Raw genomic sequence first — 13508 nt, forward strand, 5'->3', positions numbered from 1 at the left:
CGACAAAGCTTTTCCCGTCTCACTAGACCACACTTCTTCCACCAATACAAGCTCCTGTGTATGCTAAAGATGGGTCACTCCATCCCAGATTGCACTGCATTTTCCCATTGGAATATACTAGATCTTATGGTTGATTCTACATGCTTGGTGTCCAGGGAACTTCCTCTCGACAGCTGGCACTAGGTGTATGTCTGCGGCCTTTTCCCTATTCTGTGTGTACATGCTCTACTCTCCCTTCCAGAACTGTGAGACCTGGCCAATGTTCCAAGTGTTGCTTTCTTGTATGTACCTTACTATCACCATTGAGTCAGGAAAGTTCCAGGATTGGGAGTTGTAATGTTCCAGAGAAAAGATTTAAGAAGTATCAATCCCCTGCTGGATCTTAAGGGAAAATAATTGAAAAGGAACAGAATTTCCAGGGGAACTACAGCAGCTGCACATGTGACTGGCAGAACAAAACTAAAAACCACCCAAAGAATCACCAACATAATGAGAGAAAAGAGCCAGCAGATTCCTACGCTGCTCTGTGGACTACAGAGAGTCCAGTTCCACGGGTGCCTTGCCCTGGGGAAACCCGTTGGACAGATCCGAGACTAGGCTGCATGGTTCCCAACAAAGTTTAGCTGCCACTGGGCCAGGGAGGCTGCTTCTCGCTCCCCTTGTTCCGTCTGGAAGGCTGGACCACGGATTTGGCGCCTGCATGCCTTCTGTCCCGGGCACTCACTCTCATCTCACCTGTTAGCGGTGTGACTTTGGATAATTCAGGTCTTGCTCATGGAGACTTGCTGGACCCCAGGTGCCACTGTCACCCAGCTAAACAAGATCTTTTCCACGGCTCATGGTGGGGGCTGTTTGCCTCTAGATGCCAAGAGAGCCCACATAGCAGGAGAGGAATCCACGAGATGGCCCAGCGTCCACCCACCACTTCTGGGGAGGAAATGCACGGACTGCCTGTGGTCTCCTGGCATCTCTGTCCTTGGCTTTGAAACATCGGGTGATGCTGAAGCAGATGGATGCGTAAAGACCCCGTGAAGGCATGCTCTTGTTTTTGCTTTGTCTTTATTGCTTTATTTGCATTTAATTTTGGTGGCAGCCCTGGCACAAGCACCTTTACCTGCTGAGCCTGCCCTGGAAGGGATCTGAACAGAAAAAAAACTCTTTTTCAGAAAACCCTCCCTGGGAATGGGTTCATCAAGACGCTCTTGTTGCTAGAGAACCTTTGAAAACCAACTATCCCCTAAGATGCCCCCGAGGCCCACAAAATTCCAACTTCTATATTATCTTAGAGCCACAGGGAATCCACAGCTACAAAGAGAGACTCCGGGTTGTGGAACCAGGGAGTCTCACACAGAATGAAATCCCACCAAGCCTCCTGCATTGTGCCCAGAGCACAAGGGCACACCTTTTGTCTGCAGCCTCTCGAGACGCAGATGTACCCACCTGGGATGAGAACTGTGTGCAGGGGCATCACCTCCACTCCATGCACTGGGTACCCAAAGGGGAGATTGGGTGGCGCCAGCAGAGGCGGTGGGCGGGGCAGCCCTTTTCTTCAGGAGACAGAAGCATGAGAGTCAGTGTACGGCAAAACACATCTTAAAAGTTGCTCTCATAATCAACAGGATCAAGTGAAATCATTACCCGCACATACACACAAACATGATTCAGAGCAATAAAAAGTAAATCCTGAGGAAAGAACAGCTTCATCCCTGACAGGCCAGTTCTGTCTGGCTGCTTCCTGAGGTGGAATATATCTATGCCTGAAATAAGTACCACAGATAATGCAAGCAGGAACCAAGGTTCACGGTCAGCGACGGCCTGCTAGCCCTGCATAAGAAGCCTTTCTCCAAAACCTCTAGTTACTTTTAAAGGGGCTGTCATAAGCAACGCCATCTTGTTGGTCTGAGACAGGTCTGACATGAAGCCTAGGCTGGCCTTCAGCTAACAGTCCTCCTGCTTCAGCTTCCCACACTCTAGGATGGCAGTTAAGTACCAACCATGGCCAGCATATACAAAATGCCTCCACTAAAAGCCTGCCAGAACTCACTTTAATGCCCTTTTCACCCAGCAATCCTGGTATCAGTGCAAAGGAGCATCTGCCAGCACCTGCAAAAATCTGGGTCTGATGCCCAGCACCACAGGGAAAGAACTGGGGGCGGGGCATGGAGGGCCTGCCTAGCTAACAGGAGGCCCTAGGTTCAGTCCCCAGTACTGTCTAAAGTCAAAGTGACACATTTCGCACAGAGCTGGCAGACAGTATGCTCCCAGCATATCGAGTCACTTTCTATGCTGGCCTGGGCACCTAGTGCCAAGGTGCCACCACCATGACTGAGCAAGGTGGAGCAAGCTCTGTTCCTTTTTCTCTGTTGGTTTATTGAAATGTTTTATGCACACAAACCCCTTCAAATCTTCCTTGGAGGACTTTACCCTCTATTGCCTTCCTCTCTTTATTCCCAACAGTTCTTCCCGGGGGTCCATCAAGAGGGCAAGGTCCAAATTTTGTTTCTTAGGGTCCCTCACTCCCTCAAACACTCGGGATGGGTGTTTGTTCTCCCCGGAGACCTGAGGGACCCCACAGCCTGCATCACCTCCTCTGAAAGTGTTCAAATTCCGCCTGTCTCCTGGCATTCACAGCTGGGAGGTCGTTCTGGTTATAGGCACCCTGAAAATTGTATTTTCTTTTCAGCTGGCCGGAATCACAGTCACACTGATTTTTGGGGAAGAGCCTAAAACAAGCAAAAGAAGCGTATACATGGATGGCTGATGGGAGGGAGGGACCTTAGCCCTAGTCCTGCGTGACACTCACCCTGAAAATCTCTTCCCACACGGCTCTCCTAACTGGGTTTACACCCTGGAACCACCCAGCAGTGACCCCTTGCAGAGACAGATTGAAGGAAGTCGGAGGGAGGATGAGAAGGACTGAAGAGCCCCCCCCCCCCCCCCCCCTTCCTTCCCCCTTTTAAGACAAGATCTCGTCTATTTGGCACAGACTGGCCTTGAACCCATGGCAAACCCCCTGCCCAGCCGGGCAGTGGTGGCGCACGCCTTTAATCCCAGCACTCAGGAGGCAGAGGCAGGCGGATCTCTGTGAGTTCTAGGCCAGCCTGGTCTACAAGAGCTAGTTCCAGGATAGGCTCCAAAGCTACAGAGACCCCCTGTCTCGAATAAATAAATAAATAAATAAATAAATAAAAAAACCTCCTGAGTGCACCACGGCCCTCTTTTGGAGCCTGTCCTGGAACTAGCTCTTGTAGACGAGGCTGGTCTCGAACTCACAGAGATCTGCCTGCCTCTGCCTCCCAAGTGCTGGGATTAAAGGCATGCGCCACCACCGCCTGGCCACCACGGCCCTCTTGATTACCCCCTCCATCTAGCTTCTTTCAACCCAAGAACCACAGGCTTCAGTTGGCAGTAAGTCCCACCAGGGCAGACACCAAGAGGCAGCATCTTCCCCTTGAGATTGTATGGTTTCTGGATGTCGTAGAGGATATAGCCCAGATCCCACAGACCATGTCTGGTCTCTGAGAGTCACTTTGGCAATCAGCAGCTGTTCAGAACTGCCCATGAGGCCTAGGGCTCCACGGAAACGCTGGAAAGAGACATCGAGGGAGACAATAAAAGAGGCCAGGGCACCCAGAGTCTCACCAGATGCCATCGTAGGTAAAGAGGTTCCTCAGGTGCTTCTCAGGTAGAAGCTTCAGCACCTGGCCACCCGGCACAGCCTTCGGGATCTGTGGCTCGAATGTGCTGAACACTGCTTGCAGGGGCACACTTCGGAACATAAACAGAACAACGGCAAGTCCCAGGATCATGAGCAATAGCTTGAGGAGCCACAGAGTTCTGGAGCTGGCAGGACACACACAGAACACACAGGAAAAGCAAAATACATTTTAAAATGTTTGGTTTTAAGGAGCTGGGAAGATAGGTTAGTCAGCGAAGCCACACACGGGGACCTGAGTTCAGCCTCCGGGACCCACGTCAGAAGTGGGGGATGGCCTGGTAGACAGCTTGGCAGGTAAGATGGCTGCTGTGTAAGCTTGAGGACTCGAATCCCAGAACCCACAGGGGAAGGACCGGAGCAGCTCCTCTGACATCCACACCGGAGCCACAGCATTTGCTCATACACATTCACACGCACACTCAATAATATGAACGTTAATTCGTTTTATTTTGTTTGTTTTGTTTGAGACAGGATCTCACCATATAGCCCTGACTGGCCTGGAGTTCATTGTGTAGATCATTCTGGCCTTGAGTACATAGACGTCTGCCTGCGTCTGCTTCTCACGCTGGGACTAAAGGGGGGTGCCACCATTCTTGGGTTAATAATTAATTTTTTAAAGTTGGGTATGTTGGTACATGCTTGTAACTCCAAAACAATCTGGAAAACAACGGAGGATCTTGGGGGCTCACTGGCAAGTCAGTCAACTTAATGGTGAGCTCCAGGCCAACAAGAGGCACTCTTAAAGATGAGAAGTGGCTGGGTGGTGGTGGTATACACCTTTAATCCCAGCACTCGGGAGACTGAGGCAGGCAGATCTGTGAGTTCGAGGCCAGCCTGGTCTACAGAGTGAATTCTGGGACAGCCATGTGAAAAGTGTTTCCAAGGGAAACTCCGAATCAGAGAAGGAGGAAAGTGACAACAGCCGGACCCGGGAAAATTCCAAATTAAGGGATGGACAAAATAATCTCAAAGAGGGTGGGGGTGGGGGAGGCACAGAAGCTCACGCACCAGCCTCGTGTGTGTCCAGGTGATTAACTGATTTGCATAACCACCGGAAGCGGGCTCACTTGGCCTCGTGGTTTTAGAAGTTCAGTCAGTCATGCAAAGGGGGCCCAAGGAGGTTCCTCAAGTCGCAGCAAAACAGGAAGTTGGGAAGGGGGAAAGCCAGAACTCTGGTTTTCTCATTTTTTACTTTTTGTTGCCCCAAGCCCTAGGGACAGTACCACCTACATCAGAGTAGATCTTGTTTGTGTTGTGACCCTCTTCCAAGGGAGAAGGGAACCCTCCGGCCTAATCCTTCCTGGAAATACCTCCACAAACTAACTCATTTAGGGTTTTTGTTTGGTTGGGTTTTGGTTTTGTGTGTGTAGTTTTTCAAGACCGGGTTTCTCTGTGTAGCCCTGGCTGTTCAGGAACTCAGGCTACAGATAGGCTGGCCTTGAACTCAAAGATCTTGCCCTGCCTCCCAGAGTACTGGGCAGGCTGGGATTGAGGATGTGCCTGGCTCAGGTAGGATTTTATTGCCAGGAATAGACGCCGTGACGACAGAAACTCTTAAGAAAGAAAACATTTCGCTGGGCAGTGGTGGTGCACACCTCTAATCCCAGCATTTGGGAGGCAGAGGCAGGTGGATCTCTGTGAGTTCGAGGCCAGCCTGGTCTACAGAGTGAGTTCCAGGACAGTCAAGGCTACACAGAGAAACCTTGTCTCGAAAAACAAAACAACACCAAAACCACAGAGAAACCCTGTCTTGGAAAAAAAAAAAAAAAAAAAAGCATTTCATTTGTAAAAGGGCCCCTACTCCTACGTATTCACAGCTTAAGCTTTCTTGTGCACCTGGAATCGGACCGACTGCTGCCTGGAAACCTTTCCCCAAATCGGACTGTGTTTTCAGGATGCTGCCAATGAAGCGCCTGCCAGTAGACTCCAAGTCTGACCCAGGCTGACAAGTCAATCTGCGCGGGGTTTTCGTTCTCATGTCTGAGGTTTGCTTCCCCGTCTGACACCTTATAAGACTTCCATTTTGTTTTGGTCAGTATTGTGTTGGTGTGAAGCGACACCATGACCAGGGTAACCCTTATCACCACGGCAGGAAGCATGGCGGCATGCAGGCAGGTGCCGGAGTGGTAGCTGACAACCTGATTCACTGCCTGAGAGATTCTGCCATTGGCATGGGCTTTTGAAAGCTCAAAGGCCACCCCCAGTGACACACTTCCTCCAGCAAGGTCACACCTCATAATCTTTTGAAATAGTGCCACTCTCTGGTGACAAGTATTCAAATATATGAGCCTATGGGGGCATTCTATTTTTGTTAGTTTTGAGACAGGGTCTCTCTATGTAGCACTGGCCATCCCAGAAGTCTCTCTGTAGAACCAGGTTAGCCTTGAACTCACAGAGATCTGCCTCCCTCTGCCTCCTGGGTGCTGGGAGTAAAGGTGTGCTTTACTTTACCGCTCTGCTAAATTTTTTATTTTTATTTTATCTTCTATGTATGCGTATTTTGCCCGCATGTATGTCTGTGTACCACATGCATTATCTTACACCCATAGAGGCCAGGAGAAGGTGAGTAGAGTTACATACAGTTGTGAATCAGTCTCTCTGAGTAACATAACAGCGCTGGCTGCCCTGGAATTCTCTTTGCAGAACAGACTGTCCTGGAACTCACAGAGATCCGCCTGCCTTTGCCTCCCTAGTGCTGGGATTAAGGCGTGCGCCACCACACCCAGCTCTTCATCGATTTCTTAGCCTCTTTATTTCACGTGGGGAGATACATCAGTGTGCATGTTCCGTGGAACATATGTGGATGTCAGGAGACAACTCTGGGGAGTGGCTTCTCTTTTTCTACCATGCGGGACTCAGGGATTGAACTCAGTTTGTCTCAAGTAGCAAGAACCTTCACGTGTTGAGCCGTCTTCACGGCCCACAGACTTTCCTTTAAAAATAAAGAGGCCAACCTCAAACTTACTGTCTAGCCAGAGATGATCTTCATTTCCTCATCCTTCTATCCCCACCCCACATTCAAATGCTGGAATTACGGGTGTACAATGCTGCTTTAAACTGAAATTCTGGGACATGTACTTTGGTAATGCTATGGATTGATCCCATGGCCTTGTGTATGTCTGGCGAGCACCCTACCACTGAGTTACACTTTCAGCCCCAAGTTCTTAGACTTCTGGTTCCCCAAAACATCTTACAGTATAATCATTGGCAGAGGCTGTTCTAGTAGCAGATTATTAATAAAGATTTAATTTTTACTGGGTGAGTGCAAAGGTTTTGTCCTTCTGAGACAGACCAGCCTATGTGCGTCTATGGAGGGTGGCTGAAATATTAATGAGTCTGCTCTTCCGGTGGGACTGTATCTAAGAAACATCCAAGAAAGGTCCAGAATGTAACTTATAAAGTCCACGCCAAAATAGGCCCCGGGGTGGCCATGCGTGTGTGGGGGGGTAAGGGTGACATTGTGTCCCTCCGGTTCCTATGCCACTGACACAGTTGGCTTTTGAAATGAGCAGAAAAACTGGCAACGGCTGAAACCTGAGCCCTGCTTCCTCTTGTTCCTACACAGGGAGGTAATTATAATATCATTATTACTGTTATTACGTTTTCCAACTTTGTCTAACTTTTATTACACTTTCCCTTTGACAAGTTCGTGCCCGTATAAGGAGCATTTTGATTATTCTAATTCCCCCTCCCAGCTGTCATGTCCGTGTCAGCCTGTGTCTGTACACACCACAAAAATCAGCGTGCTTTGCCTTCTGCTTTAGAAACCCATCTTTAAGACTAATTTTTTTTAATTGTGTGTGTGTATATTTGTGTGTGTCTATGAGTGTCTGTGAATGTGGGTGCCCACAGAGTCCGGATGAGGGTACCGGAATCCCCTGGAGCTAGAGTTACAGGCAGTTGTGAGCCACCCACCATGGGTACTTGGAACTGGACTTGTCTTCTGCCAAAGCAGCATGGGCTTTTAATCGCTGAACCATCTCTCCAGCCCCTAACAGGATTTTTGTGCCCTTTGTCACCAACGTCCTCTCCTGAGTCATGACTGTACAGAAACACCTGTAGTGGCAGAGATGGAAGGTTGAAATGTATATCAGAACTTTAAAAAATACCTGCATAGTGAAAGACATTTCTGAAGTGAAGCTGGTGTCTTAGTTAGGGTTACTACTCCTATGATAAAACCAAAAGCAAGCTGGGGAGGGAAGGGTTTATCTGGTTCATAGTCCAATATCTCTGTCCATCTTCAAAGAAAGTCAGGATAGGAACTCAAACAGAACAGGAACCTGGAGGCAGGAGCTGACGCAGAGGCCATCGAGTAGTATTGCTTACTGCCTTGCTTCACATAGCTTGCTTAGTCCGCTTTCTTATAGAACCCAGAACTACCGGCCCAGGGATGGCCCCACCCACAATAGATAGACTGGGCCCGCTAACATCATCATTAATTAAGTAAACGCCTTAGAGGTTTTCTTACAGCCTGATTATTTATTTATTCACAAATTTTGTTTTTTGAGACAGGGTTTTTCTGCGTAGCCCTGGCTGTCCTGGAACTCACTCTGTAGACCAAGCTGGCCTCCAAGTTGGAGATCCTCCTGCTTCTGTTTCCTGAGTGCTGGGCTAGACCACACCGTGCACACCATCATATCACTGATGGTGGTTTAAAAAGTGGATCCTCCCCTCTTCCACTCACACATAAAATCTAAGACAACGGGGAAAATAGCAAACAATAGTAATAATTAAAGCGACTCTCCCTGGAAGCAGTCTGAGGTAACCTGAGAAACTTCGTCATTCTCCGTCCAGGTGTGATGGCGAATTTAATCCCAGCGCTCCCAAAGCAGAGGCAGAAAGATCTCTGTGAGTTTCTGGCCAGCAGAGCAGAATTAGTAACACACACACACACACACACACACACACACACCTCAAAAATTTAAAAAAAAGTGGGGGGGGGGAAGAAAGGGGAAAAGAAAGCGAAAGAAAGTCACCACTTCTTTTCTGTTTTGAGACGATGTCTTCCTATGTAGCCCTGGCTGGCCTGGAACTCTCTATGTGTATCATGCTAGCTCAGGTTCACAGAGAATGGCCTGCTTCTGCCAGTATTAACGGCGTGCTACTCCAGTTGGAGTGCCTGTCTGTGGCTGGCCCAAGGAGGGTCACAGGACCATCTGCTGGGAGGGTGGCCATTACGTCCTGCTCTCGCTCAGCGTCAAGTGTGATCCTGGAAGATTCTAGAGCACATAGGGTAGCTGACTGAATGGAAATGGGGCTCCACAGTGCGGCTCCCATCCGGGCATCATCTACAATAGGGTGCAACCTTGTACTGATGCAGCTGCAATCCCCCGTGCACCTCAAGTAACCCCTCCTTCCTGCTCTGTAAGTGCCCCTCACTCATTGGTCTGTCTGTCAGTGCCCCTCACTCATTGGTCTGTCTGTCAGTGCCCCGCACTCATTGGTCTGTCTGTCAGTGCCCCGCACTCACTGGTCTGTCTGTCAGTGCCCCTCACTCATTGGTCTGTCTGTCAGTGCCGCACACTCATTGCTCTGTCTGGCTGGGCATCACACTTCCACCTGTCATTGGTGTGTATAGGTGTGCTACGTGGGGTGAAGAGACATTCGCTCACATCGTCCCAAAATGAAACAACTATACACAACCACAAAACCACCAAGAGTCAGACACAGAAAACGACAGCCACTCCGGCATTAAAATGGAAACGTGGGTAGTGCACGTGACAGCCCAAAGGCTGCAGAAGACATAGGGTCCAAAAGGAGTGATGATTTCTGCCGCAGTGTTGGGGGTTGGACAAGCAATGGCAGGCTTGGGGGCCTGTCTCCACCTCCTGTTTCTCTGGCAACCCTAGAATAGGAAGATTCAGATTCAGCTTTGCCCCTCCTTAGGATTTTTTGTTTGTTTGTTTTTGTTTTGTCTTTCGAGACAGGGTTTCTCTGTAGCTTTGGAGCCTGTCCTGGAACTTCCTCAGTAGTCAGGCTGGCCTCGAACTCACAGAGATCCGCCTGCCTCTGCCTCCCGAGTGCTGGGATTAAAGGCTTGAGCCACCACTGCCCGGCTCCTCTTTAGGATTTAAACAACCAAATTAAAGGGGTTGGGTATTAAGGCTCCACTGAGCCCCATTAACTTACTTTCTCCCAGTAAAAAGAATGAAACCTGAATTCTATCTTGGGCCTTGGCTGGAGATCTGGCATTCTGATCTACCACAAAGATCAGAACATTGGGCACCATTGTTCCTTTCACTAATTGTTAATGCGACCAGGCCTGTCAACCACCTGGCTAGAGACTCCCCTCCTCCCAAAAGTTGATTCCCTTAAAGACGTGTTAAGGAAATGTCCAGAAGCTCTTCTGCCAATGCCTGGACTTACTCTAAACCTCTACTGCCGAACATGCCTGCTCTCCTGGATCCTACATCCCAAAACACAAGCTTCTCTCTTTCTGCCCACTGTTCTTTTCCTGGAAGCTGCTAAGATCTATAACTTTCCTGCTCTGTTGACTTTCTCTCAAATGCTAATAAAACAGACTTTAGTTTCCTTCTGAGTCAATTTTAAAATGCATTTGTCAGCAAGACCAAGAACCCACAAAAAGTTCCCTGGTTTCAGCAGATGCTTAAGAACAGATAGGCTAGGCGGTGGGTAGCACACACCTTTAATCCCAGCACTTGGGAGGCAGAGGCAGGTGGATCTCTGTGAGCTGGAGGCCAGCCTGGTCTACAGAGCAAGTTCTAGGACAGAGAAACCCTGTCTTGAAAACCAACCAACCAACCAACCAACCAACCAAACAAACAAACAAACAAACAAAAGAACACAGATTGGGTGGGAGGAGCTGGTTCAGAGGTCAAGAGTTCAGACTGCTCTAGCAGAGGAACTGAATTTACATCCCTGCATCAGTCACCTGTAACTCCAGCTCCAAAAGATCTAGTGTCTCCTCTGGGCTCTGCTGGTACCTATACTCACATGCACACATAGATACATACAGACACACACACACACAGAGACAGACACACAGATACATACAGACATGCACAGAGAGAGACACACATACACAGAGACACACACATACACAGACACACACACACTGTGGGAGACTTACTGCTCCCTAGATCAGTTTCACCCACTCTGTTGCACTTGGCTTCTGCTGTTCTGATCTGTCAAATACTAACTCTGCAAGGAGTTATTGCTCCATTGTTCCTGTGTTCTGAACATTCTGACTTTTCTGCATAATATGGTTATGGACTTTCCACCTGTCCATTAGACCATGGTTAGGTTGCTGAGTAAGTTGTTTAGTTACCCATGTACACAAGGAGAACTTCCTCCTTTCCCTTACCCTCTATTTACCTGGATTATTCCCTTGAATAAACGAGACTTGATCAGAATCCTTTCTTGTCTCCATCTCTAGTGTGTCTTGTCCCATCCCATTCTCACTCCCCCTCTAGGGTCTCTGTTGACTTACCTGCAGGCCGGGGCAACACACAAATTTTAAAATAAATTTTAAAAATTAAAAAAAAAAGAACCTAACAGCTGTTAAGATGACCTCATGGTTGGAGGGTTGGAGCACTTGTCCTCATGGTTGGAGCACCTGTTCTCACGGTTGGAGGGTTAGAGCACCTGCTCTCATGGCTGGAGGGTTGGGGCACCTGTTCTCATGGTTGGAGGGTTGGAAAACCTGTCCTCAAGGTTGGAGGGTTGGAGCACCTGCTCTCACGGCTGGGGCACCTGTTCTCATGGTTGGAGCACCTGTCTTCATGGTTGGAGGGTTGGAGCACCTGTTCTCGTGGTTGGAGGGTTGGAGCACCTATCCTCATGGTTGGAGGGTTGGAATATCTGTCCTCATAGAGGACCCATGTTAATTTCCCAGTACCTATCTGATGGCCCAGAACTGTTTATAACTACATTTCCAGGGGAGTCTTCTGGCCTCCACTGCCACCAGGTGTACATGGGGCACACATACATGCATGCAGGAGGCATGCATACACAGAAGCATAAAGTAATCTTTAAGAAAACAGACAACACAGCTGAGCTTCAAGGCCGGGTACAGATTCCTAGGATAGCAAACACACCCATCCAGGCTGTGTTAAGCTGTCTTCCCTAATGACAGAACTCAGGGGCAGACTGACCCATACAGGAGCTCCCTGCTTCGTGAAGTTGAACCTCACTGCCCTAAGCCGGAAGGTGGTGCTGCACAGGAGGAAAGGCCAATTTCCACCTGGACCAAAGGGCAGAGAGTTTGGAACTTTCCACTAATTCCTTCAAGGTTGTTGTGCTACAAACAAAGGCCCCACCTAAGCAATGAAGTTCTGCTTGCTCAAGGTTATAGTCAACAAGTGTGACTAATTGCTGGCCCTTGTGCTCCAGGAATCAGCTGTTCCTACCTCAGACAAAAATGTAAGGATCTAACTAAGTTCCGGGTCCCTTTAGGAAAATGAGTTAGAGTTCCACCCAGGGAGTGGTTTGCATACGGAGTGGCTCGTTTTTGTTCTAGCAACAGAATGTTTAACTATGAAGCCCGTGACCTTCAATTGGTCTGTTCACGGTAATGCGGTCTTTTGTCTTACTCCTACGGTTTGGGGTCAGGGGTATTTTAAGCAGTTGGAAATGTGGGAGAATATTCAGTACTCACTGGAACTCCCTCCCAATACTATCCTATGTTTCTCAGTTTTATTATTTTCACTTGTGTCTTAATATTCTTTTCTATATATATAAATCCCCACGCCTTTTCCAGGGTCTTTTAGTCGAGGCTAGTCCCCAACAGGAGGAAAAGAAGCCCTCAAAGAATGAGAACTTACAACGTGGAATTAGATGCAGCATAGAATAAACTGTAAAAACAAACAAACAAGCCCCCATTTTCACTGTGTGCTTAAATCTATGTTAGGATGTTTCCCTAATAAGTTCCATCTCTACTTTGAAAACAAATTCTATGGGGTCCCAGGTAGGAATGTTTGCTCTGCAAGCCGGAGACTTGTGTTCAACCCTGTAACCCACGTAAAAAGTCAGGTGTCATGGCTCTCATCTCTAACTCCAGGGCTTCTAAAGCAAGATGGGAAGTGGAGATAGGGGCTTCAGTAGAAGGTGCAAGGGTCAACTTGTAAGGATCTGTGCTGTCCCTTTAAGAGACAAGACAAGCCCACTCCCTCCCCCACTGAGGCAAGCTGATCAGCTTCCAGTGGTATCCCTTTCTCTCTCTCTCCTCTCCTCTTNGAGACAGACACACAGATACATACAGACATGCACAGAGAGAGACACACATACACAGAGACACACACATACACAGACACACACACACTGTGGGAGACTTACTGCTCCCTAGATCAGTTTCACCCACTCTGTTGCACTTGGCTTCTGCTGTTCTGATCTGTCAAATACTAACTCTGCAAGGAGTTATTGCTCCATTGTTCCTGTGTTCTGAACATTCTGACTTTTCTGCATAATATGGTTATGGACTTTCCACCTGTCCATTAGACCATGGTTAGGTTGCTGAGTAAGTTGTTTAGTTACCCATGTACACAAGGAGAACTTCCTCCTTTCCCTTACCCTCTATTTACCTGGATTATTCCCTTGAATAAACGAGACTTGATCAGAATCCTTTCTTGTCTCCATCTCTAGTGTGTCTTGTCCCATCCCATTCTCACTCCCCCTCTAGGGTCTCTGTTGACTTACCTGCAGGCCGGGGCAACACACAAATTTTAAAATAAATTTTAAAAATTAAAAAAAAAGAACCTAACAGCTGTTAAGATGACCTCATGGTTGGAGGGTTGGAGCACTTGTCCTCATGGTTGGAGCACCTGTTCTCACG

The 13508-nt window shown here is 48.3% G+C and overlaps 2 protein-coding genes across 5 annotated transcripts in view; both read right to left on the reverse strand.

The window, feature by feature from the left end:
- Positions 1-13508, reverse strand: part of Igf2bp1 (insulin like growth factor 2 mRNA binding protein 1) — a 282681-nt gene that overhangs the window by 157873 nt on the left and 111300 nt on the right. The window lies entirely within an intron of this gene.
- Positions 1-13508, reverse strand: part of B4galnt2 (beta-1,4-N-acetyl-galactosaminyltransferase 2 (SID blood group)) — a 54994-nt gene that overhangs the window by 31724 nt on the left and 9762 nt on the right. For 2 of the 4 annotated variants that reach the window (XM_050157096.1, XM_050157094.1), the window contains exons 2-5: positions 7634-7774; positions 3643-3843; positions 2586-2723; positions 1441-1547 (exon numbers count right to left, since the gene is read on the reverse strand). In XM_050157096.1, coding sequence (XP_050013053.1) covers positions 1441-1547; positions 2586-2723; positions 3643-3843; positions 7634-7758 — 571 coding nt within the window. In that variant the 5' untranslated portion in view covers positions 7759-7774. The remainder of the gene's footprint in view (positions 1-1440; positions 1548-2585; positions 2724-3642; positions 3844-7633; positions 7775-13508) is intronic. The other 2 variants (XM_050157097.1, XM_050157095.1) reach the window with 2 other exon arrangements.

The sequence above is a fragment of the Alexandromys fortis genome, unplaced genomic scaffold (genome assembly GCF_014885135.2).
Source record: "Alexandromys fortis isolate MF-2015 unplaced genomic scaffold, M_Fortis_MF-2015_v1.1 scaffold_31, whole genome shotgun sequence".
Taxonomy (NCBI): Eukaryota; Metazoa; Chordata; class Mammalia; order Rodentia; family Cricetidae; genus Alexandromys; species Alexandromys fortis.